The sequence below is a fragment of the Aquarana catesbeiana genome, linkage group LG06 (assembly GCF_042186555.1).
Source record: "Aquarana catesbeiana isolate 2022-GZ linkage group LG06, ASM4218655v1, whole genome shotgun sequence".
NCBI classification, from domain to species: domain Eukaryota; kingdom Metazoa; phylum Chordata; class Amphibia; order Anura; family Ranidae; genus Aquarana; species Aquarana catesbeiana.
Window position 1 is genome coordinate 150,831,497 of NC_133329.1, and position 26,032 is coordinate 150,857,528.

A 26,032-nucleotide genomic window follows, 5' to 3' on the forward strand; every position below is an offset into this window, starting at 1 on the left:
TGGAAAACCAGCATTCGATCAGCACTGGCAGCCAATGAATGCCAGAGCTGATCAGTGTATTCTGGTGGGAGAGCAGTCATCCTGTCAGAACGGTAAAAGAAACAAAAAAAAAAAAAAAATTATAGTGTGTACCCCATATAACTCAGATAGATGCACTATCATTAATTAGTCAAACACAGAGCAGGTTAGATTAGGTGATGACTGGGTGACAGAACAGTCTGGAGAGGACTTGTGATGTTAAAGGGAAAACACACATTAGACTTGGGATTTGTCATATCTACAAGAGTTGATCTGCATTCATCAGGCTCTTCCAATTGGTTTGGGACAGCTATTATTTAAAATGAGATACTACAGAGTCAAACCAAATTTATTTTACACGAAAGGAAACCAAAACAGTTTAACAGGAAAGTGTCTTTATTTGCATAGTTAAATGTGTAAAGCCATGTTAACATGTTGAGTGGTGTGTTATTTAATAAACAATAAATATGAAAGAAAGTCTGCATATATTGAAGTCAACCAAAACTATTGTGCAGCAAAACAATATAAATTTGCACTAAAGCAATAAAGGTAAACAGTCTTGTAACAGTCCATAAAACAGTCTTTACCCTCTGTATACATAAAAGGGTGTGTACTTAGTGAAAGATAGCTCACAAATGAATCCAACGTATAATTAACAAATGTCCTTTATCTAATCATGGTCCGTGTAAAACTGGTTAATAAAGATGTGACTTCATATTTTTCCTTATTTATCATGAGTTATGTCTTTTGAAGCATTCACAGGAGGATGTTCTTCAGCAAGCTTTGAGCAGGGCTGAGATTGATGTGAATCATTCCGTGATAATCTGAATTGATGAACACATAGAACAATATTTTATCATTATGTTTTAAACAATATGCACATTTTAATTCACTTTTTCTCCCCTCTCGGTTATATAATCTGAGTTTCTGTTTGCATCAATAAAAGCAGTATTAAACTGAAAAGCAAACATTATATTGCAGCTTACCAGTTCTTAGATGTGATGGCTGCATTTGTTTTCCTTTTTAAAGGCCATGGTGATCCAGCCAGCAAGACTGTAATTTTTCAAGAGGACAAGTTTTCCTACAAATGTAGCAGTTTAGAGTGTTCAGACAAACCATTTACCACTGACAGGGGTGTTTACAATAATAAACTTTTATTTATTCATGTAAATATTTATTCCCCCCAAAAAACTGATGCTGTAATTACTTCTGTAACTGCAGTGTGAGCTGGTATTTGGCTTCAATTTGTTAGTCCCCCTGGACTGACATTGCTGCTGTCCAAAGGTGCCCCCGTGCTCATTCATCCAGAGTGGGGGGCACTCTAATAGAGGAGGTGTGTTACTGTCCAGATCACCAGGTGAAAATAGAAGGGAAAAAGCTTAAGAAAAGAAAACCAAAGCAGCCATCACATTTAATGACTGGTAAACTACAAAAACTACAATATAATATTTTTTTAACACAGCTTTAAAAGGTAGTATAACTGACACTTTACCCATTTTTGGAGAGCAAATTTAACACCTGGCTGGGATGTTTGCAGAATCCTATACCTCACCTCATTGTCCTTAGGACCCTAGGCACTCTCTGTTCTCTGTTTTCTCTCAAAAACTTGTCAGAAGACATTTAAAATAATTGATGTGCTCTCTACTAATAAACTGAGACTCTATAGGGATTATTTACTAAAACTGAAGCATGCAAAAACTGGTGCAGCTATGCATAGAAACCAATCAGCTTCCAGGTTTTGTGGTCCAAGCCTAATTGAACAAGCTGAAGTTAGAAGCTGATTGGCTACCATGCACAGCTGCACCAGATCGAATGCTCTAGTTTTAGTAAATTTCCCCCTGATTGCCACAGTCATGCATATGTAAAAAGCAACTAGCAACAACAGCACACTTTAGCAGGACTCGTGGTGTTGCATAACTGAATAACTAGAATCCATGCCTCTGATCCTCATGATCTTTTAATTCATATTCCCTGAATGGTTATAAACATATATAACCTCTGCACTAAGATGTATTTATTTGGGACTGCTGATGCTTAATCCTGAATACAGGACCCAACAAAACACTATAAATAAAAAGTGTCCTTTAAGTAAAAATCAATTGACAAACCAGTACAAAAAATATCAGTGCATAAAATTATTAATATAAGAATTCAATAGGAAAATTCATAAATTCATATAAATCATTTAAACAGTTTATGTGCAAATCATGGGGTCAAAAAGTCCATATTCAATAAATTCATAATAAAACATGAAATGTCCAAGTGACTTCAAAGTGCCCAGTGCTCAAAAATATAAAGTGCTCCAGTGCAAAAAGGGTGTTCTTAAAACAATTATATATGGCCTCTTACCAAAATTATAGCGATCAAGTGCGCTAAAAATCTCCTGGATAGCGTATATTCTCACCATCAAGCAGCTGGGTACCCCGTCAGTAAGTAGCCATAGTGTCTTAACAGCAGGAATACACGCCTGGAACTTTACTCCCCACCCAAGTATTCAGGAACCATATGCACTAAGCACAGAGAAGGAGCAGACACATAGCATAATATTGCAAAATAATTTTCATTCATTATAAGAATAAAATGCGCTTACATGTATCAGGAAAAACATGCAGTATACAAAAGCCTCTAATCCCAGAAGACGCCAATTGAGAGGAAACGCGTCGGGCGGAGCTATAGTGTGATGTCATCATGCACAAGTGGGCTGGATAGTCCCATGGCCATGCTTTTATATACCGCATATACTTTTTCATACTTGATACATGTAAGCCCTCCCTATTTATTCTTATAATAAATGAAAATTCCTTTGCAATATTACGCTATATGTTTTTTCTTCCTCTGTGCCTAATGCAGAAGGCTCCTGAATACTCAGGTGTGGAGTAAAGTTCCAGGTATGTATACCTGCTGTGGAGACACTATGATGGAGTCACTGAGCTACAAGAGTGTTTGATGGGAAGATCATCGGCTATCCAGGAGACGTCCACTTTCCAGATATCCACTACCTGCCCGATTTCCTTACCACCTTTTGGACTGGTATTTCTAAGGAAGAGGCATTTTGTTTTAGGTGGAGGGTTTTTTCAGGCATCTTCCAATGCTGAAGGCCACATAAGTTAGTATAAACATAAAAGCGGGTATGAAAACTGTTAGCTATCTTACTTTGAGGATATAACCTATATATTTTTTTTTTATATATTTTTTATATATTTTTTCTTTGACGGTACAACCTATATAACTGGGGTGCTGACATTTGTAAACCTAACAAGATGCATCATGGGAGCTGATTGCGATCAATGCAGGTTTTAAGTATTTAGCAGATAAATACAATGCTCCACCCAAAAGCATGTACAGGATTAATAGTTAAAAACAGACACAAACCTATATAAATGATTAAATTGTACATTCCATTTAAAACCCTGTTTTTCTAATTTAGGCCACAAAAGTCATGGGACACAGTACCTAAATTGTGTTGGGTATGGTATGGATATGTAGGATTCTTACTGTGCTGTCAAGAAGACGTTAATGCATTCACTGTTTATATGTATCACCCTGCTGTATCTGCCTTATGCCAACTTTTTTATCTGTAATAACCATACTGACTTTATTTTGAAGATTATAAAATGCAGGATTTAATTGTATCAATATGCACAATATTTAAAGTAAAGGATTAAAAAAAAAAAAAAAGAAAAAACATACAAATTCAGGCTGCAAGTAAAGTCATCGAGCCAGCTACTAGCACTATTACATCTGTGCTAAAAGTGTAAAATCTCATGGGCCACATGGTATTTGGAAAAGATTACCTGCCAAGTGAAACTTATAGAACTGAGAGGATTTATTATATGCAAGCCATTTTTTTACCCTTGAGATACAAGTCTGCCAAAAAGAATGTCACACAACTAAACAGAGGTTGACAATCTCCCGAGATTTATAAAGTGTCACACTGTGCTTACCTGTGCAGGCTAATATCACATTAAATGTCAAACAACCTTTGGTATACAGAATAAAACCAGTAAGTAAATGCCTCATTCTTGGATACAGAATGTTGTGGGCGTCCGAACTGGTAAAACTGCTCATGTAAACAGAGGGATTAAAGGTAAATTTCTGAGATTACAGCTGAATAACAGGGGAGATAATGTAAAATGAACAAGGAATACCTCTTATTACCCACTTCACTCTCTCACGTGTCTATGTATGATGAGTAAATTTATTACTCCAACTGTAAGCTATTTTGGACTCATCTGGATTTCTTACATGAAAAACAAATATTAAGATGATTTTAACAACAAATGACTTTAATTCACCAGCTTGCATGTGGCCCGCTGCACCCTTTGACTTGTATATTAGTATTTTTCTCAGATCTCTGTTGATATAAATTGTATGTATATTATTCAAAGAAAAAATGTGCCACACTGGATTACAAGACAATAAAGGGAAGAAGTTGGTGGCAACTCAAAGTGTTAGTTATTAAAATAAGGTAACCTTGCATTCAGTTATAAACACGTAGTACGAATAGCAATTAAAGTGGTTGTTTTTTTACCTTGTTGTTAACACTAAGAAAAGTTCATAGAAATATAGATTGTAGTGATCCCAAATCGCTCATATGTTTCTCAAATTGCCCAAAAATTATAAAGAGGTAATCAAATGGTATTCTTCACAATGGTGATCTCAAACAATGAAGAAGATGGGGTACTCTTACCAGCAATGGTGGACTCACATGCCATTAGTAGCATAGGTGTGCGCAGGGGGTGTGCCAGGTGTGCCTGGGCACACCCTAATCACTACATGCGGTGCCGATTCCCCCTACTGCCCAGGTTCCCCCCCCCCATATTGGCCTCACAGTGCTGCTAGTTTCCCCTTGTGTTGGCCTCACAGTGCTGCTGGTTTCCCTCCTCTTCTCTCCCTCCAGCTGCTGTGGGGGATATTTCAAAATCGAGATCAGGGGAAGGGGCTAGTAAATATGTAATTTACCAGCCCCTCCCTTTTTAAATGAACACACTCGCTCACCGTGTTCAATCATAACTGAAGCATTGTAAAATGTGTTTACTATGCTTAATTTTGTGAATGAACAGGAATCCACTGAGCACACAGCACTTCCCATTCATACACTGCCCCGTGCAACTGAGGCTGCATGTGTGTTTCAGCTTTGGGGTGCACACCCTAATGCAATAGGCTGCGCACACCTATGATTAGTAGTGAGTCAAAAGCGCTTAGACTGTCATATAATGGATGACAGTGTAGATATGGTCTGCAGAGATGAGATGTTCCCGCTGGAATGGGGACCTAAGTGTCCTTCCTGATCCCTGGTTTGATTGTCTTGTTCAAAAGGTATATGCGAGCAATGGTCAAAATATGAAAAAAATGAAGGAGAGAGAGCCTCCACATGGTGTAAATCCAAAAATAAGTTAGGGTTTATTGAAAAAAGGGGTATCCCAGCAGAAGTCTTTTAAGACGAAATGCGTGGTGTCTCTTTACTGACCCCAGCCACTTTTTTACCACGCTACTTTTAACATTTTGGAATCGATTCTATTGTTATGTTTTTATATTGCATATTGGATGATCCTTTTTTCAATAAACCCTAACTTATTTTTGGATTCACACCATGTGGAGGCGCTCTCTTCTTTTTTTCATATTTTGACCATTGCTCGCATATACCATTGAACAAGACGATCAAACCAGGGATCAGGAAGGACGCTTAGGTCCCCATTCCAGTGGGAACATCTCATCTCTGCAGACCATATCTACACCATCATCCTTTATATGACAGTCTAAGCGCTTTTGACTCACCGCTCATGGCTTGTGAGTCCACCATTGCTGGTAAGAGTACCCCATCTTCTTCATTGTTTGAGATCACCATTGTGAAGAATACCATTTGATTACCTCTTTATCATTTTTGGGCAGTTTGAGAAACATATGAGCGATTTGGGATCACTACCATCTATATTTCTATGAACTTTTCTTAGTGTTAACACAGACTTTTTATTTCATTTTTTGAACTTTTTTACGTTATCAACATTGGGTTTTTTTGCACAACTTCACACTCATTGCTTGTTCACATTCATATATGTGAGTGATTGATTTGTTATAAATGGATACCTATTTTCTTTAAGTCACATTTCTCTTTTTTTAGGTGTGTTTTTCATATTTATATTTGATGTCGCATCTTGCTAATATAATGTTTATATACTTATTTTAACCTAATTGGATAAATGGTTTCAATACTATTGGTGCACTTTTACACTGATATACGAGGTTGCTTGTTTTACTCTGTAGGTGATTAGTGCGATTTGAGACCCCAGTTCAGTCGCATAGTGCTGATTAGTATCTACATTCACTCTTGAATTTTGGGGTGTTATTTTTAAGTTGCCTCTATTGTCTTCAGGTACTTGTACGAATATATATATTTTTTTTTTAGCACTACACTTTTACTTTATATTTTTACACAATTTGTCTGATTGTCGTGTTGGCTGCTTCTAACCTTTGGGATTGGCGCAGTATTATTTCTCTATTATCTGTTTTTTTACCTTAAGAGAAGTAAAGGAATTTTTTTTTTTTGCAGATTAATACTTACCTAGCTGGATGCAGCATCGGTCCCCTGATGCCTCTGCACTGGGAACAAAGCGATCAAACACAGTCGATCGCTTGGTTTTCAGAGCTCCGTTAGCAGAGAGCTGCTGACTGTCAGTACCAGCTCTCTGCTCCCTCCTCGCTCATTGGAGCGCTGGGCTGTGGAGGGGGCGGGGGCGACCAGCATAGTCTCTCAGTGGCTCGCTAAGAGGCTGAGTTGGGTGTCAGTCCAGGCACCTGGTGGATCCAGCCTCCATGCCTCCATGCAGTGCCTGGACTGACATCCGTGATGTCAGCAGAGAGTGGACATCAGCCTGCTCTCTGCTGAAAACGGGTCATGTTCCAGGAATGTAACTATGACATTGGTTGTGCTCTCAACCAAACTGTCAAACCATCAACTTGCTGGGGTCATAGCTAATTTTGTGTGTACATTAACCACTTGCCGGCCACCTAACGCAGATATACTGCGGCAGAATGGCACGGGCAGGCAAAATCACATACCTGGTACGTGATGTGCCTCCCGTGGGCAGGGGGGGCACCACGCCCCCCCCAGTGCCTGAGTCGGTCGGCATCGTTAGGGGAGCGATCCGTGCTGAGGGGGAGGCCACTCATTCGTGGCCACCCCCTCGCGATCGCTCCCAACGAATGACAATCTTCCTCTGCCTCTGTAATGTAAACAGAGGCAGAGGAAGTGATGTCATCTCTCCTCGTGTCGGTCTTTTAGTTCCGGGGCCGAGGAGAGAAAACATCCAAGTAAGTGCACCAACACTACACTAACAGTAAAACACTCTAGGCACACATTTCACCCCCCGATCACCCCCCTGTACTCCCAGTCACAGTGACACCAATAGCAGTTTTTTTTTCTGATTATTGCATTGGTGTCATTTATGACAGTTATAAGTGGTAGGCCCCTTTAGGTCTAGGGTACCCCCCTAACCCCCCCATATAAAGTTTTAAGCCCGTGATCACCACCCATCACCAGTATCACTAAGCGATCATTTTTCTGATCGCTGTATGTCACAGGTGACGCTAGTTAGGGAGGTAAGCATTTAGGTTCGCCGTCAGCGTTTTATAGCATCAGGGACCCCCATATACTACCTAATAAAAGGTTTTAACCCCCTGATTGCCCCATAGTTAACCCTTTCACCAGTGATCACCGTATAACTAACTGTTACGGGTGATGCTGGTTAGTTAGTTTTTTTATAGTGTCAGGGCACCTGCCGTTTATTACCTAATAAAGGTTTAACCCCCTGATCACCCGGCGGGTGATACAAGTTAGGTTTTAGGGTCAGATAGGGTCTATGTCGTCCCAGGCAGCGTCAGGTTAGTGCCAGTACTGCTAACACCCACGCGCGCAGCATACACCTCCATTAGTGGTATAGTATCTGAACGGATCAATGTCTGATCAGATCAGATCTATACTAGCGTCCCCAGCAGTTTAGGGTTCCCAAAAACGCAGTGTTAGCGGGATCAGCCCAGATACCTGCTAGCACCTGCGTTTTGCCCCTCCGCCTGGCCCAGCCCAGCCCACCCAAGTGCAGTATTGATCGATTCCGGCACAGCACAGCCCACCCAAGTGCAGTATCAATCGATCACTGTCATTAACAAAACACTAAACACATAACTGCAGCGTTCGCAGAGTCAGGCCTGATCCCTGTGATCGCTAGCAGTTTTTTTGGTAGCGTTTGAATCAGTCACCAACAGTGAGGAGCTTTTTTACCTGTGAGCCTCACTAGTGTACCACTAAATTTAGAGCCCAAAATGGCAAACCAAAGGTACAGTAGTGAAGAGGCCTACACGTTTCTGAGCATGACAGATATTGAAGAGGAAGTCACTCATCTGTCAGATTCAGGCTCAGAATACGATCCTGTAGACAACAGCAGCTCCAGGACAGATAGCTCTGATGACGGAGTTGTGGTCCCTGCCAAGGTCAGACGTACCAGACCCCAATCTTCTTCTGCTGTTGAGGTGCAGGAACCACAGGTCCCTCGTATGGAGCAGAGCAGTACTAGCGCCGCTTTTTCTTCTGGTGAACTGGCAAGCACCAGCAGCCTAGTACACCCTGGTCGTACATCCAGCACTGCAGTAACACTTGGTGACGTGGCGAGTCCCATAAGTGCAGTTCAAGCTGGTGAGGTGGCAAGCACAAGTAGTGTCCTGCTGCCACCAAGAAGACAAACACAGGCCCATTGTGCCCATCCTGCTGCATTCGCCAATCCTAATTGGGAACCCACCACTTCTGCAGCACCCGTACTTCCCCCATTCACATCCCCAACCAAATGCAGCCGACTGCATGAGAGGCATTTTTTTTATGTCCTCCGAGTACCCCTACCCAACGAACCTCCGAGTACCCCTACCCAACGAACCCCTCAGAAAAGATGTTGTGTCTGCAGCAAGCGCGGATATAGGCGTGACACCCACTATTATTGTCCCTCCTGTCCTGACAATCCTGGTCTTTGCATTGGTGAATGTTTTGAACGCTACCATACACTAGTTGAGTATTAGCGTAGGGTACAGCATTGCACAGACTAGGCACACTTTCACAAGGTCTCCCAAGATGCCATCGCATCTTGAGAGAACCGAACCTGGAACCGGTTACAGTTATAAAAGTTAGTTACAAAAAAAGAAAAAAAAAAAAGTAAAAAAAAAAAATTATATATTATATATATAAAATAAAAAAAACAAAAATAGTTGTTGTTTTATTGTTCCCTCTCTCTATTCTCTCTCATTGTTCTGCTCTTTTTTACTGTATTCTATTCTGCAATGTTTTATAGTTATTATGTTTTATCAGGTTTGCTTTTCAGGTATGAAATTTTTTATACTTTTTTATACTGTTTACTGTGTTTTATTGTTAACCATTTTTTTGTTTTCAGGTACGCCATTTAGCTGCTTATTTATCTTGACAGCAACAGCGTTTGCTCCCACGATACATAAAGACGTGACTCCATCGCTGTCGGAGGTGATTTCACCACCAGTTAAAAAAAAGAGCATATATGCCGAAGCTTGGGGGCAGCAGGGGCAGAGGAGCGATTTGCTCCTAACTTTTGGGGTGGATGCCTCCATGCTTCGGCATATAATAATGGTGCATGTATGCCCATCAATAGAAATGGGTGGATGAAGGGAAGTATTCTAATGGTGGGCATACCCACCGATCCACCTCTTTTTTTGTTCAGCCCACAGGCTGCATAAAAAAAAAAAAAAAAAAAATTACAATATATGCTCAACAAGGGCCAGAAATGTACTGGTATGTTGCTGAACTTTGAGTGGTTATACCAGAATGATGCCTGCAGGTTTAGGTATCATCTTGTTATCATTCCTTTTAGCCAGCGGTCGGCTTTCATGTAAAAGCAATCCTAGTGGCTAATTAGCCTCTAGACTGCTTTTACAAGCAGTGGGAGGGAATGCCCCCCACCGTCTTCCATGTTTTTCTCTGGCTCTCCTGTCCCAACAGGGAACCTGAGAATGCAGCCGGTGATTCGGCCAGCTGACCATAGAGCTGATCAGAGACCAGAATGGCTCCAATCATCTCTATGGCCTAAGAAACCGGAAGCTACGAGCATTTCATGACTTAGATTTTGCCGGATGTAAACAGCGCCATTGGGAAATTGGGAAAGCATTTTATCACACCGATCTTGGTGTGGTCAGATGTTTTGAGGGCAGAGGAGAGATCTAGGGTCTAATAGACCCCAATTTAAAAAAAAAAAAAAAAAAAAAAAAAAAGAGTACCTGTCACTACCTATTGCTATCATAGGGGATATTTACATTCCCTGACATAACAATAAAAATGATTAAAAAAAAAAAAAAAAAAAAAAAATGAAAGGAACAATGTAAAAATAAGCTAAAAAAGCAAAAAAAAAAAAAAGCACCCCTGTCCCCCCCTGCTTTTGCACAAAGGTGAACGCAAGCGTTGGTCTGGCGTCAAATGTAAACAACAATTGCACCATGCATGTGAGATATCACCGCGAAGGTCAGATCAAGGGCAGTAATATTAGCAGTAGACCTCCTCTGTAAATCTAAAGTTGTAACCTGTAAAGGCTTTTAAAAATGCATTCAGATTGTTGCCACTGCACGTTTGCAGCGTGTTAAAGCATGTTGTGTTTGGTATCCATGTACTCGGCCTAAGATCATCTTTTTTATTTCATCAAACATTTGGGCAATATAGTGTGTTTTAGTGCATTCAAATTTAAAAAGGATGTTTTTTCCCCAAAAAATGCATTTGAAAAATCTGTGTGAAAAAAAAACACCCACCATTTTAATCTGTAGGGCCTTTGCTTTAAAAAAATATATAATGTTTGGGGGTTCAAAGTAATTTTCTTGCAAAAAAAATAATTTTTTCATGTAAACAAATAGTGTCAGAAAGAGCTTTGTCTTCAAGTGGTTAGAAGAGTGGGTGATGTGTGACATAAGGTTCTAAATGTTGTGCATAAAATGCCAGGACAGTTCAAAAACCCCCCAAATGACCCCATTTTGGAAAGTAGACACCCCAAGCTATTTGCTGAGAGGCATGTCGAATATTTTATATTGTGACACAAGTTGCGGGAAAGAGACAAATTTAGTTGTCACTAAATGATATATTGCTCAAACATGCCATGGGCATATGTGAAATTATACCCCAAAATACATTCTGTTGCTTCTCCTGAGTACGGGGATACCACATGTGTGAGACTTTTTGGGAGCCTAGCCGCGTACGGGACCCCCGCCTTCAGTGTTTCTAAGGGTGTAAATTTTTGATTTCACTCCTCACTGCCTATCACAGTTTCGGAGGCCATGGAATGCCCAGATGGCACAAACCCCCCACAAATGACCCCATTTTGGAAAGTAGACACCCCAAACTATTTGCTGAGAGGTATGGTGAAATCAAAAATTTACACCCTTAGAAATCCTGAAGGCGGTGCTTGGTTTTCGGGGCCCCGTACGCAGCTAGGCTCCCAAAAAGTCCCACACATGTGGTATCCCCATACTTAAGAGAAGCAACAGAATGTATTTTGGGGTGTAATTCCACATATGCCCATTCCATGTTTGAGCAATATATCATTTAGTGACAACTTTGTGCAAAAAAAAAAAAAAAAGTTTGTCATTTTCCCGCAACTTATGACAAAATATTAAATATTCCATGGACTCAACATGCCTCTCAGCAAATAGCTTGGGTGTCTACTTTCCAAAATGGGGTCATTTTGGTGGCCTTCAAAACTGTGATAGGTAGTGAGGAGTGAAATAAAAAATGTAAGCCCTTAGAAATCGTGAAGGCAGTGCTTGGTTTTCGGGGCCCTGTACGCGGCTAGACTCCCAGAAAGTCCCACACATGTGGTATCCCCGTACTCAGGAGAATCAGCAGAATGTATTATGGGGTGCAATTCCACATATGCCCATGGCCTGTGTGAGCAATATATCATTTAGTGACAACTTTTTGTAAATTATTTTTTTGTCATTATTCAATCACTTGGGACAAAAAAAAAAAATAATATCCAAAGGGCTCAACATGCCTCTCAGCAATTTCCTTGGGGTGTCTACTTTCCAAAATGGGGCCATTTGGGGGGTTTGTACTGCCCTGCCATTTTAGCACCTCAAGAAATGAGATAGGCAGTCAAACTAAAAGCTGTGTAAATTCCAGAAAATGTACCCTAGTTTGTAGACGCTATAACTTTTACGCAAGCCAATAAATATACGCTTATTGACATTTTTTTTACCAAAGACATGTGGCTGAATACATTTTGGACTAAATGTATGACTAAAATTAAATTTATTGGATTTTTTTTTTTATAACAAAAAGTAGAAAATATTTTTTTTTTTTCAAAATTTTCGGTCTTTTTCCGTTTATAGCGCAAAAAATAAAAACCGCAGAGGTGATCAAATACCATCAAAAGAAAGCTCTATTTGTGGGAACAAAAGGACGCAATTTTCGCTTGGGTACAGTGTTGCATGACCGTGCAATCAGCAGTTAAAGCGACGCAGTGCCAAATTGTAAAAAGTGCTCTGGTCAGGAAGGGGGTAAAACCTTCCGGGGCTGAAGTGGTTAAACAGAGGCCAAGATGGCAGCCTCTTTGGCTGAAAACGATAGGAGAGTTAGCTCTGCTGTAAGATAACCTCCCCTGCAGTGATCATATATGCAGTTCTTGATTAAATATCTCCTGAGGAAGCCATCGTATGGCGAAACATGTAAAGAATTGGAATCGACTGCACCTTGTCCATCTACCGTATGAATATATAGGATATATTTGATGACAATGTGCTGATTAATGTTAAAATAAAATGTTGATCTTTTTTTATTTGTGTTGTGTTTTTGCACCCTAAAAATCCCAGATTTCTCTGTTTGCTATATCAGACTAACAAAGGCTCAGCCTTGGGGATATCTTATCTAAACCCTGATCTCGATCCAGCACTGTGCACATCTGCAGCAGCTCTTCTCCCCTCTGCTCTATCTCACAAGATTGGCTTGGAGAAGTGGGAGCCATTGGTCCCTGCTGATGTCAGTCAAAAGCTGTGAGCAGAGATCGGGGGACAGGGCCGAGTCCGGCTATCAATCTGAATAGATGCAAACAGCCTGGATGGAGATTGAGCGTACACGAGTTCCCCTTATTGTAAGTTGTTTCCTATGGGAGCACTCAGTGGGAGGAGCCAGGAGGGCCGGCAGGGGACCCTAGAAGAGAAGGATCGGGGCTCCTCTGTGCAAAACCATTCCACAGAGTAGGTAAGTAGGACATGTTTATTAGTTATAATTAAAAGAAAAAAAAATAAAGCTTTACAATCACTATGAAGTGAACCTGACTTGGCCAGTTATTTTTAGGTAGACCCTCACATTACAATTTGTTAAATCTAAAGAAGGTACTGGAATTATTTGTTACTCTTCAAACTGAACCATGTTCCTTTGGAGCTCTTTGGATCCTAGATGTATATCGGACCATGACCTCTGTCCTAGTCAAGAATAACTCCTGCATCTTCTGCCACTAAGCCCCACTCTCTGTCATTCCATTGTTAAATACCAGAACTTCAGTGGGTATTAGTGAATGTGGCATTTTTACAATGCTTTATTGTCCAATCGCAGGGTGGGCAAGATCTGGATCAGGCTGCATGGACTAAAGTGCATGTAAACGAACAATGGATTTCTCTTATTTGCTACTAGGGATGAGCTGAACACCCCCAACCCCCCCCCCCCCCCCCCGATTTGGTTCGCAGCAGAAAATGCAAACAGGCAAAAAATTTGTTCAAACACATGAACACCGTTAAAGTCTATGGGACCCAAACGTGGAAAAACAAAAGTGCCAATTTTAAAGGCTTATATGGAAGTTATTGCCATAAAAAATGTTTGGGGTCCCAGGTCCTGCCCCAGAGGACATGTATCAATGCTAAAAAAAAGTTTTAAAATGTGATCAGGAGCAGTGATTTTAACCACTTGACGACCGCCTCACGCCGATTTACGTCGGCAAAGTGGCACGGACAGGCAAAATCACGTACATATACGTGATTTGCCTTCCGCGGGTGGGGGGTCCGATCGGACCCCCCCCCCGGTGCCCGAGGCGGTCGTCTTTTGTCCAGCGGCGATCCGTGATGAGGGGGAGACCATCCGTTCGTGGCCCCCCCCTCGCGATCGCCGCCGGCCAATGAGAACACTCCTTTGCTGCTGTATGCTAAACAGCAGCAAAGGAAGTGATGTCATCTCCCCTCGGGTCGGTATTTTCCGTTCCGGCCCGAGGAGAGAAGACATCTATGTGAGTGCACAACACACACACACACAGTAGAACATGCCAGGCACACAAAACACCCCGATCCCCCCCCCGATCGCCCCCCGATCCCCCCCCCAATCACCCCCCCCCCCCCCGTCACAAACTGACACCAGCAGTTTTTTTTTTTTTTTTTTTTTTTTTTTTTCTGATTACTGCATAGTGTCAGTTTGTGACAGTTACAGTGTTGGGACAGTGAGTATTACCCCCCTTTAGGTCTAGGGTACCCCCCTAACCCCCCCTAATAAAGTTTTAACCCCTTGATCCCCCCCTGTCACCAGTGTCACTAAGCGATCATTTTTCTGATCGCTGTATTAGTGTCGCTGGTGACGCTAGTTAGTGAGGTAAATATTTAGGTTCGCCGTCAGCGTTTTATAGCGTCAGGGACCCCCATATACTACCTAATAAATGTTTTAACCCCTTGATTGCCCCCTAGTTAACCCTTTCACCACTGATCACCGTATAACCGTTACGGATGACGCTGGTTAGTTCGTTTATTTTTTATAGTGTCAGGGCACCCGCCGTTTATTACCGAATAAAGGTTTAGCCCCCTGATCGCCCGGCGGTGATATGCGTCGCCCCAGGCAGCGTCAGATTAGCGCCAGTACCGCTAACACCCACGCACGCAGCATACGCCTCCCTTAGTGGTATAGTATCTGATCGGATCAATATCTGATCCGATCAGATCTATACTAGCGTCCCCAGCAGTTTAGGGTTCCCAAAAACGCAGTGTTAGCGGGATCAGCCCAGATACCTGCTAGCACCTGCGTTTTGTGCCTCCGCCCAGCCCACCCAAGTGCAGTATCGATCGATCACTGTCACTTACAAAACACTAAACGCATAACTGCAGCGTTCGCAGAGTCAGGCCTGATCCCTGCGATCGCTAACAGTTTTTTTGGTAGCATTTTGGTGAACTGGCAAGCACCAGCCCCAGGCGTCAGGTTAGCGCCAGTACCGCTAACACCCACGCACGCAGCATACGCCTCCCTTAGTGGTATAGTATCTGAACGGATCAATAGCTGATCCGATCAGATCTATACTAGCGTCCCCAGCAGTTTAGGGTTCCCAAAAACGCAGTGTTAGCGGAATCAGCCCAGATACCTGCTAGCACCTGCGTTTTGCCCCTCCGCCCGGCCCAGCCCAGCCCACCCAAGTGCAGTATCGATCGATCACTGACACTTACAAAACACTAAACGCATAACTGCAGCGTTCGCAGAGTCAGGCCTGATCCCTGCGATCGCTAACAGTTTTTTTTGTAGCGTTTTGGTGAACTGGCAAGCACCAGCCCCAGGCAGCGTCAGATTAGCGCCAGTACCGCTAACACCCACGCACGCACCGTACACCTCCCTTAGTGGTATAGTATCTGATCGCATCAGTATCTGATCCGATCAGATCTATACTAGCGTCACCAGCAGTTTAGGGTTCCCAAAAACGCAGTGTTAGCGGGATCAGCCCAGATACCTGCTAGCACCTGCGTTTTGCCCCTCCGCCCGGCCCGGCCCAGCCCACCCAAGTGCAGTATCGATCGATCACTGACACTTACAAAACACTAAACGCATAACTGCAGCGTTCGCAGAGTCAGGCCTGATCCCTGCGATCGCTAACGTTTTTTGGTAGCGTTTTGGTGAACTGGCAAGCGCCAGCGGCCTAGTACACCCCGGTCGTAGTCAAACCAGCACTGCAGTAACACGTGGTGACGTGGCGAGTCCCATAAGTGCAGTTGAAGCTGGTGAGGTGGCAAGCACAAGTAGTGTCCCGCTGCCACCAAAAAGACAAACACAGGCCCATCGTGCCCATAGTGCCCTTCCTGCTGCATTCGCCAATCCTAATTGGGAACACACCGCTTCTGCAGCGCCCGTACTTCCCCCATTCACATCCCCAACCAAATGCAGTCAGCTGCATGAGAGGCATTTTTATGTCCTCCCGAGTACCCCTACCCAACGAACCCCCAAAAAAGATGTTGTGTCTGCAGTAAGAGCGCGGATATAGGCGTGACACCCGCTATTATTGTCCCTCCTGTCCTGACAATCCTGGTCTTGCATTGGTGAATGTTTTGAACGCTACCATTCACTAGTTGAGTATTAGCGTAGGGTACAGCATTGCACAGACTAGACACACTTTCACAGGGTCTCCCAAGATGCCATCGCATTTTGAGAGACCCGAACCTGGAACCGGTTACCGTTATAAAAGTTAGTTACAAAAAAAGTGTAAAAAAAAATATGAAATAAAAAAAAATAGTTGTTGTTTTATTGTTCTCTCTCTCTCTATTCTCTCTCTCTATTGTTCTGCTCTTTTTTACTGTATTCTATTCTGCAATGTTTTATTGTTATTGTTATTGTTATTATGTTTTATCATGTTTGTTTTTCAGGTGTGTAATTATTTACACTTTACTGTGCTTTATTGTTAACCATTGTTAACCATTTTTTTGTCTTCAGGTACGCCATTCACGACTTTGAGTGGTTATACCAGAATGATGCCTGCAGGTTTAGGTATCATCTTGGTATCATTCTTTTCAGCCAGCGGTCGGCTTTCATGTAAAAGCAATCCTAGCGGCTAATTAGCCTCTAGACTGCTTTTACAAGCCGTGGGAGGGAATGCCCCCCCCCCCCACCGTCTTCCGTGTTTTTCTCTGGCTCTCCTGTCTCAACAGGGAACCTGAGAATGCAGCCGGTGATTCAGCCAGCTGACCATAGAGCTGATCAGAGACCAGAGTGGCTCCAAACATCTCTATGGCCTAAGAAACCGGAAGCTACGAGTATTTCATGACTTAGATTTCGCCGGATGTAAATAGCGCCATTGGGAAATTGGGGAAGCATTTTATCACACCGATCTTGGTGTGGTCAGATGCTTTGAGGGCAGAGGAGAGATCTAGGGTCTAATAGACCACAATTTTTCAAAAAAGAGTACCTGTCACTACCTATTGCTATCATAGGGGATATTTACATTCCCCGAGATAACAATAAAAATGATTAAAAAAAAAAATATGAAAGGAACAGTTTAAAAGTAAGATTAAAAAAGCAAAAAAATAATAAAGAAAAAAAAAACAAAAAAAAAAAAACACCCCTGTCGCCCCCTGCTCTCGCGCTAAGGCGAACGCAAGCGGCGGTCTGTCGTCAAACATAAACAGCAATTGCACCATGCATGTGAGGTATCACCGCGAAGGTCAGATCGAGTGCAGTAATTTTTCCAGTAGACCTCCTCTGTAAATCTAAAGTGGTAACCTGTAAAGGCTTTTGAAGGCTTTTAAACATGTATTTATTTTGTTGCCACAGCACGTTTGTGCGCAATTTTAAAGCATGTCATGTTTGGTATCCATGTACTCGGCCTAAGATCATCTTTTTTATTTCATCAAACATTTGGGCAATATAGCGTGTTTTAGTGCATTAAAATTAAAAAAAGTGTGTTTTTTCCCCAAAAAATGCGTTTGAAAAATCGCTGCGCAATTACTGTGTGAAAAAAAAAAATGAAACACCCACCATTTTAATCTGTAGGGCATTTGCTTTAAAAAAATATATAATGTTTGGGGGTTCAAAGTAATTTTTTTGCAAAAAAAAAAAACTTTTTCATGTAAACAATAAGGCTCGGTTCACACATGGGCGGCACGACTTGCAGGTCGCCTCAGCGAGGCGACCTGCAAACGACTGCGGGGCGACTTGCGAGACGACTTCTGCATAGAAGTCTATGCAAGTCGCCCCAAGTCGCCCCCAAAGTAATACAGGAACCTTTTTCTAAGTCGGAGCGACTTGCGTCGCTCCAATTAGAACGGTTCCATAGCACAGAACGGGAGGCGACTTGTCAGGCGACTAGGTCGCCTGACAAGTCGCCCCAGTGTGAACCGAGCCTAAGTGTCAGAAAGGGCTTTGTCTTCACGTGGTTAGAAGAGTGGGTGATGTGTGACATAAGCTTCTAAATGTTGTGCATAAAATGCCAGGACAGTTCAAAACCCCCCCAAATGACCCCATTTTGGAAAGTAGACACCCCAAGCTATTTGCTGAGAGGCATGTCGAGTCCATGGAATATTTTATATTGCGACACAAGTTGCGGGAAAGAGACAAATTTTTTTTTTTTTTTTTTTTTTTTGCACAAAGTTGTCACTAAATGATATATTGCTCAAACATGCCATAGAAATATGTGAAATTACACCCCAAAATACATTCTGCTGCTTCTCCTGAGTACGGGGATACCACATGTGTGAGACTTTTTGGGAGCCTAGCCGCGTACGGGACCCCGAAAACCAAGCACCGCCTTCAGGCTTTCTAAGGGCGTGAATTTTTGATTTCACTCTTCACTGCCTATCACAGTTTCGGAGGCCATGGAATGCCCAGGTGGCACAAAACCCCCCCAAATGACCCCATTTTGGAAAGTAGACACCCCAAGCTATTTGCTGAGAGGTATAGTGAGTATTTTGCAGACCTCACTTTTTGTCACAAAGTTTTGAAAATTGAAAAAAAAAAATGTTTTTTCTTGTCTTTCTTCATTTTCAAAAACAAATGCTGCAAAATACTCACCATGCCTTTCAGCAAATAGCTTGGGGTGTCTACTTTCCAAAATGGGGTCATTTGGGGGGGTTTTGTGCCATCTGGGCATTCCATGGCCTCCGAAACTGTGATAGGCAGTAAAGAGTGAAATCAAAAATTTTCACCCTTAGAAATCCTGAAGGCAGTGATTGGTTTTCGGGGTCCAGTACGCGGCTAGGCTCCCAAAAAGTCCCACACATGTGGTATCCCCATACTCAGGAGAAGCAGCTAAATGTATTTTGGGGTGCAATTCCACATATGCCCATGGTCTGTGTGAGCAATATATCATTTAGTGACAACTTTATGAAAAAAAAAAAAAAAAAAAAAAAAAAAGTGTCACTTTCCCGCAACTTGTGTCAAAATATAAAATATTCCATGGACTCAATATGCCTCTCAGCAAATAGCTTGGGGTGTCTACTTTCCAAAATGGGGTCATTTTGGGGGGTTTTGTGCCACCTGGGCATTCCATGGCCTCCGAAACTGTGATAGGCAGTGAAGAGTGAAAGCAAAAATTTACACCCTTAGAAATCCTGAAGGCGGTGATTGGTTTTCGGGGCCCCGTACGCGGCTAGGCTCCCAAAAAGTCCCACACATGTGGTATCCCCATACTCAGGAGAAGCAGCTAAATGTATTTTGGGGTGCAATTCCACATAGGCCCATGGCCTGTGTGAGCAATATATCATTTAGTGACGACTTTTTGTAAATATTTTTTTTTTTTTTTTTTTTGTCATTTTTCAATCACTTGGGACAAAAAAAATAAATATTCAATGGGTTCAACATGCCTCTCAGCAATTTCCTTGGGGTGTCTACTTTCCAAAATGGGGTCATTTGGGGGGGTTTTGTACTGCCCTGCCATTTTAGCACCTCAAGAAATGACATAGGCAGTCATAAACTAAAAGCTGTGTAAATTCCAGAAAATGTACCCTAGTTTGTAGACGCTATAACTTTTGCGCAAACCAATAAATATACGCTTATTGACATTTTTTTTACCAAAGACATGTGGCCGAATACATTTTGGCCTAAATGTATGACTAAAATTGAGTTTATTGGATTTTTTTTATAACAAAAAGTAGAAAATATCATTTTTTTTCAAAATTTTCGGTCTTTTTCCGTTTATAGCGCAAAAAATAAAAACCGCAGAGGTGATCAAATACCATCAAAAGAAAGCTCTATTTGTGGGAAGAAAAGGACGCAAATTTCGTTTGGGTACAGCATTGCATGACCGCGCAATTAGCAGTTAAAGCGACGCAGTGCCAAATTGGAAAAAGACCTCTGGTCCTTAGGCAGCATAATGGTCCGGGGCTCAAGTGGTTAATAATGCTTAAAGTGAAACAATAAAAATGAAATATTCCTTTAAAGTGATTGTAAAGCTTTGTTTTTTTTTAAAATAGCAAACATGTCATACTTACCTCCACTGTGCAGTTAGTTTTGCACAGAGTGGCCCCAATCCTCGACTTCTGGGGCCCCCCCGGTGGCACTGGTAGCTCCTCCCCACATCGTATGACCCCCTAGGAGAAGCACTTTCCAAAGAGGTTACCTTGCGGGCGCGCTCCTGAGTCCAGCATTTGCATCCATAGACGCAGAATGCTGGACTCGGCCCTGACCCGATGCCCGCGTCATTGGATTTGATTGACAGCAGTGGGAGCCAATGGCTGCGCTGCTATCAATCTATCCAATCAAGAGCCAAGACAACGGGCAGAGGGGAAGAGCGCGTTTCCGGCGTGGGAATTACGGGGCTCAGGTAAGTAAAACGGGGGGCTGGTCAGTGACAGAAGTTTTTTCACCTTAATGCATAGGATGTATTACAACCCCTTTAAGTATCGTGCCTGGGGGGTGTCCTTAGTATGCCTGTAATGTAGTGCATCTTTCCCATGTTTATAACAGTGCCACAGCAAAATTACATTTCTGAAGGAAAAAATGTAATTTAAAACTGCTTGCGGCTGTAATGTATTGTCGGATCTCGGCAATATAGATAAAAATACCAACAAAAAAAAAAATGGCGTGGATCTCACCCTCAAAATCCATACCAGGCCCTTTAGGTCTGGTATGGATATTAACCACTTGCTTACTGGGCACTTAAACCCTCCTCCTGCCCAGACCAATTTTCAGCATTCAGCGTTGTCACTCTTTGAATGACAATTGCGCGGTCATGCAACACTGTACCCAATCATGCAACACTGTACCCAAATTAAATTTTTATCATTTTTTTTACACAAATAAAGCTTTCTTTTGGTGGTATTTAATCACCACTGGGGTTTTTATTCTTTGCTAAACAAAAAAAGATGGAAATTTTTGAAAAAAAAAAAATCATGTTTCATAGTTTGTTATAAAAATTTTGCAAACAGGTAATTCTCCTTCATTATTATGCGCTGATGAGGCAGCACTGATGGCCACTGATAGGCACAGATAAGGCGGCACTGATGGGCACAGATAAGGTGGCACTGATGGGCACAGATAAGATGGCACTGACGGGCCCTGATGTGTGGCACTGATGGACACTGATAGGTACCACTGATGGGCAGCACTGTTGATGAGGCACTGAATGGTGACATTAATAGGTGGCACTGTGGGCACTGGTAGGTGGCACAGATGAGCTGGTGGCTGCTCTCCTTGATCGGATCCGATGTCCCTCTGACAGCTGCTGGTGATCGGCTTTTTTTCTCCTCACGCTATCAGCATGAGAAAAAATAGCAGATTACTGGCTCTGTTTACATCACACGATCATCTGTCATTGGCTGACAGCTGATCACATGGTAAGGGGTCAGGACCGACCCCTTACTCTGATCTGTGATCCAGCGAGTCTCAGACTCGCTGATCACAGAGAGCACTGCATGCGCCCTGTAGGGGGCGCGCAGGCCGCTCAAGCACGGGAGGACGTCTATTGAATCCCTCCTGGCAAAGTAGGTCCACGCTGCAGCCGTCATTCGGCTATAGCGTGGATCTGAAACAGTTAAAGGGAACCCTGCACCCAAATTTTAAAAAATGGCGTGGGGGTCCCCCAAGCACTATATACTCTAAACAGCAGTATATATACACTATACAGCCTACCCTATATACTCTGCAGAAAATTGGGCCTTAGGTGTTGGTGGTACCAGAACACTGTAAGCCCTCACAGTTACTCTTGTTGGGTGCAGGAACAGGCCCTGCTGTGAAATATTATATCAAGAATCATAATTACATGGCCCTGTTAAACAGAGGCAAAAAAATAAAATAAAAATCGGGTCTTGGGTGGTGGTGGTGCCACAACACTAAGCCCTCACAGTTACTCTTGTTGGGTGCAGGAATGGGCCCTGCATTGAAATAATAGATCAACAATTGTAATTACATGTCCCTGGGGCAGAAAAATTGGGCCATGGTGGTGGTGGTGGTGCCCTAAACCAAAAATATTGTTGGAAGCTAGCATCATCAAGATTGAATAGGATAGTCAGCATAGGCAGTCTTCAAGGGATCCCAGATTCATAGCAAATTCAATCAGTTACATCAGCATCAGGTGCTTGATAGCAGCTGATCCAACACTGATTGATTTTTATGAATGTGAGCCTATCAACGGAGTCTGTGGACAGGCGCACTCTTTGATCTGTTACAAACCCTCCAGCAGCACTGAATTTGCATTCAGAAAGCACGCTGGATGCAGGACAGGCCAGTAGCTCAATCCTCAAGACCCAGTAACCCAGTGGATGCTTTGTTGGAAAGGTCTCCCAGTCTGCTCTTGCCCCTAGATATTCCTTCACCATGTAATGCAGACACTGGCGATAATTGCTTGAACCGATCAGACCTTTGCGCTGAGGTATGAAAGTGTTTTTAAAAGGCATCGGTCAGCCGGCCACCTTCTCCACCGCTCTTCCTCTGACTGAAACGAAGCCTGCACGTTGTCCAGCACCAGGAAATAGTAACCTCCCAGGGTCTAGAAATGCGTTGCAAACCTTTCTTCAAGGTCTCCTGAAGATGTTTCATCCTCTGCTCCCTCTGCGAAGGCAGGATGCAACCTTACACTTGTAACATGAATGGCCCGTGAATGGTGGGCATGTCACAAATGAGGCGGTTGGTAGGCAGGTTGCCTTCCCTTTGAATGTCAGCCAGCCAAGCACTTGCATTGTATGACTGGCGGAAATGACCACAGAGTTTTCTGGCCTGCCTCAGGAGATCCTGTAAGCCTGGGTACCTGCTCAAGAACCGCTGCACCACCAAATTCAGGACGTGTGCCAAACATGGAACATGGGTCAAGTGTCCCAGTCGGAGGGCAGAGAGAAGGTTGGTGCCATTGTCGCATACAACCATTCCTGGCTGAAGCTGGTGTGGCGTCAACCACCTCTGAGCCTTCCCCTGCAGAGCTGACAATCTCTTCCCCAGTGTGGCTCCTGTCCCCTAGGCAGACCAACTCAAGCACTGCATGGCATCTTTTAGCCTGTTTGCATAGTCCCTTGAATGCTTACGGAGGACCGCTGGTTCAGATGACAAATCTGCAGAAGAGGCCATAGAGGAAGAAGAAGAGGAGGGGGTGGAGGAGAGAGCTGTGGCAGAATCACCACTAGCATTTTGGTGGCGGAACAAGCTCCAACACTGAACCCTGTCCTGCATCCTTCCCAGCTGCCAGCAGAGTTACCCAGTGAGCCGTGAAGAAAAGGTAATGTCCCTGCCCATGCCTCCTGGACCATGAGTCAGCGGCAATATGAACCTTACTGCTGACCGCCCAGTCCAACAAGGCCAAAACATTGTCTTCCACATGCCATTAGAGAGTCAGAATGGCCTTCTGTGAAAAGAAATGGCGTTTTGGAACCTGCCACTGAGGTACAGCACATTCCAAAAATTCACAAAAGGGTGCAGAGTCTACCAGCTGAAAAGGCAGCAGTTGCAATTTGGCCAAGCTAGCATTTAGATGCTGAGCATGTGGATGGCTGGGACCAAATTTCTTTTATGGTTCAGCAACTGGGGTAGAGAAATTTGCCTAAAATCAGATGGTGGTGTACTGCTAGCAGATTGGCTGCAAGTACTTGGGACACCTATTGCTATACCTTCATTCCTCTCAGTGCAGGTTTTTAAGAGGACTAAAGGTATAGTAGGGTTGGGGATCGCAGATGAGGAGCAAGGGGAAGTCTGCCTTTTTCTTTGATGTGGGTCTTTCAAGTGCTGTTGCCAATGCACTGCATATGTCTGGTCAAGCATGTGGTGCCCAAGCAGTTGCTGTTCTGGCCACGCTTGATCCGCTTCAGACATAGGTTGCAAACAGCAACAGTGTGATCTACTGCACACGTGTCGAAAAAAGCCCACACCAAGGAACTTTTAAAAGTCAGCGGGGAGTCAGCAGCACCCTGCTCCTGCGGAGCTCTGCGGTGTGATGCAATACAGTGGCTGCCCTTAAGCTGATCCCTAGAGGACATCCTGCCTCATTGAAGTTGTGCCTCCTCCTTCTCCGCTCAGGCACCCAAGTACAGTCAGTGACCTAATCATCCCCTCCCTCCTCGTCACTGGAGCAAACTTGGCAGTATGCTGCAGCTGGGGGAAGATGACTGCCAGTTTCTTGTCCTTCTTGGGCACACCCTCTCTCTAGGCTCACGTTACTTCCTTCCTCAACCTGGGAACCAACATCGAAGCCTTCAAATCGCTGCGCATCCTACAGTAACATGTACCCGACACTGTGGTCGAATAATTTTGAGGACTCCTCTGTGCATGATGGTGGGGCTACGGAAGAAGTGACTGTGGACAAGGAGCAAGTGGAATAGGCCACTTTGGCAGCTGTTTTGGAAGGTAAACTACTCTGAGCCTGGATGACAGAGGAGGACGACGGCTTTGTTATCCACTCTACCAACTCTTCTGCATGTTCTGGCTCAATAACACGGCCAGCAGCAGAAAAAGGGACAAGCGTGCCCCCACAGCCACCTGCAGAGGATGCACCATGTCCACGACCACCACTGTTGACTGTAGACACAGAGGCTGCTTGCCCTCTTTTAGTGGCCTGTGAGTGTCTGCCTCTCCTTGCTGGACTTCTGTACATGATGTATTTTTTGTTTTGCAACACCACACTACACTGTATTAGATACTGTGTACACTGCCTGAAGTGTATTAGAAAATGTACACCACCTGCACTTTATTAGAAACTGTATTACGGCTGCACTGTATTGTGTACACCACCAGAAGTGCAGTAGAAACTATACAGACTGTATTAGATACTGTGTACACTGCCTGAAGTGTATTAGAAACAGTACAACACCGAATGCACTGTAAATGTAGGCTACACTGGATGCAGAGTATATATTTATATAGATAGATATAGTCGTGTGTGTGTGTGATATATATATATATATATATATATATATATATAAAAAAAACACACTGCCTGCACTGACTGAATATCGAGTAAACACTGATTATATAGCTGCTTACACGGCCAGTCTCCTCTGTTGGTTTCTGCACACTAGCTGTTTTCACCTTGCTAGTTGTGCATGATATGCAGCATCAGGTAAGCTCTCTGTGTTTACACTCACCTCCACTGTTATGCTCCTACTCTGCTACATTTTGTTTTTTGCACCAGTTTTTTACAATCCTTCACACCACCCCCACTTAACAACTCACTCACACATTTAGATTCTTCACTAGTTATTTCTTCAATTAGATTCCCCTTACCACACAATCTCCACTACATCACTCACCAACACTCTGTATATATAGGAATTCCTGGATATATCATTTATATTTTATTCTATTTTATTCAACGTAATCCTTTTATTTTAATTAACATACACTCACACATTATTTTTAGTATTCATTCCCAGATACCCCCCCTCTTTTTTCTGACAAGCTATGTTATATTATACTTCTTCAATCAGACTCTCTTCACTATATAATTTTCATTATACTACTTACCAGTACTCTCCATATACGAGTATCTCTGGGTATACTATTTACATATTACTCAACGTAATCTAATTTACTTTACATTTATTTTTAATAATATATATTGATATACTATTTTCTAATATCCATTCCCAGATTCTCTCTCTTTCTGACAATTTACGTTTCATCAATGGAGATCACCCCATTACTCATATATTGTCACCCCACTACCTGATGCCATTCAGACACCACATGCTGCCTCAGCTCCCGCCGCGAGGCTTGCTGCCCCCGGCCTACTCCATGCCATCTGCCATGCGCTGCGCTCAATGTCAGGGTTGGTAAGTGTATTTTTTGGCCAAACTTTTCCAACATTTTTTTCAATTCCTCCTT

General features: G+C 43.0%; 1 protein-coding gene across 3 annotated transcripts in view; it reads right to left on the reverse strand.

The window, feature by feature from the left end:
• Window positions 1-404: 404 nt before the first annotated feature.
• The window catches only part of LDAF1 (lipid droplet assembly factor 1), a 241,716-nt gene continuing 216,088 nt past the window's right edge, over window positions 405-26,032 (reverse strand). For all 3 annotated transcript variants that reach the window (XM_073591055.1, XM_073591056.1, XM_073591057.1), the window contains one exon: window positions 405-842. In XM_073591055.1, coding sequence (XP_073447156.1) covers window positions 743-842 — 100 coding nt within the window. In that variant the 3' untranslated portion in view covers window positions 405-742. The remainder of the gene's footprint in view (window positions 843-26,032) is intronic.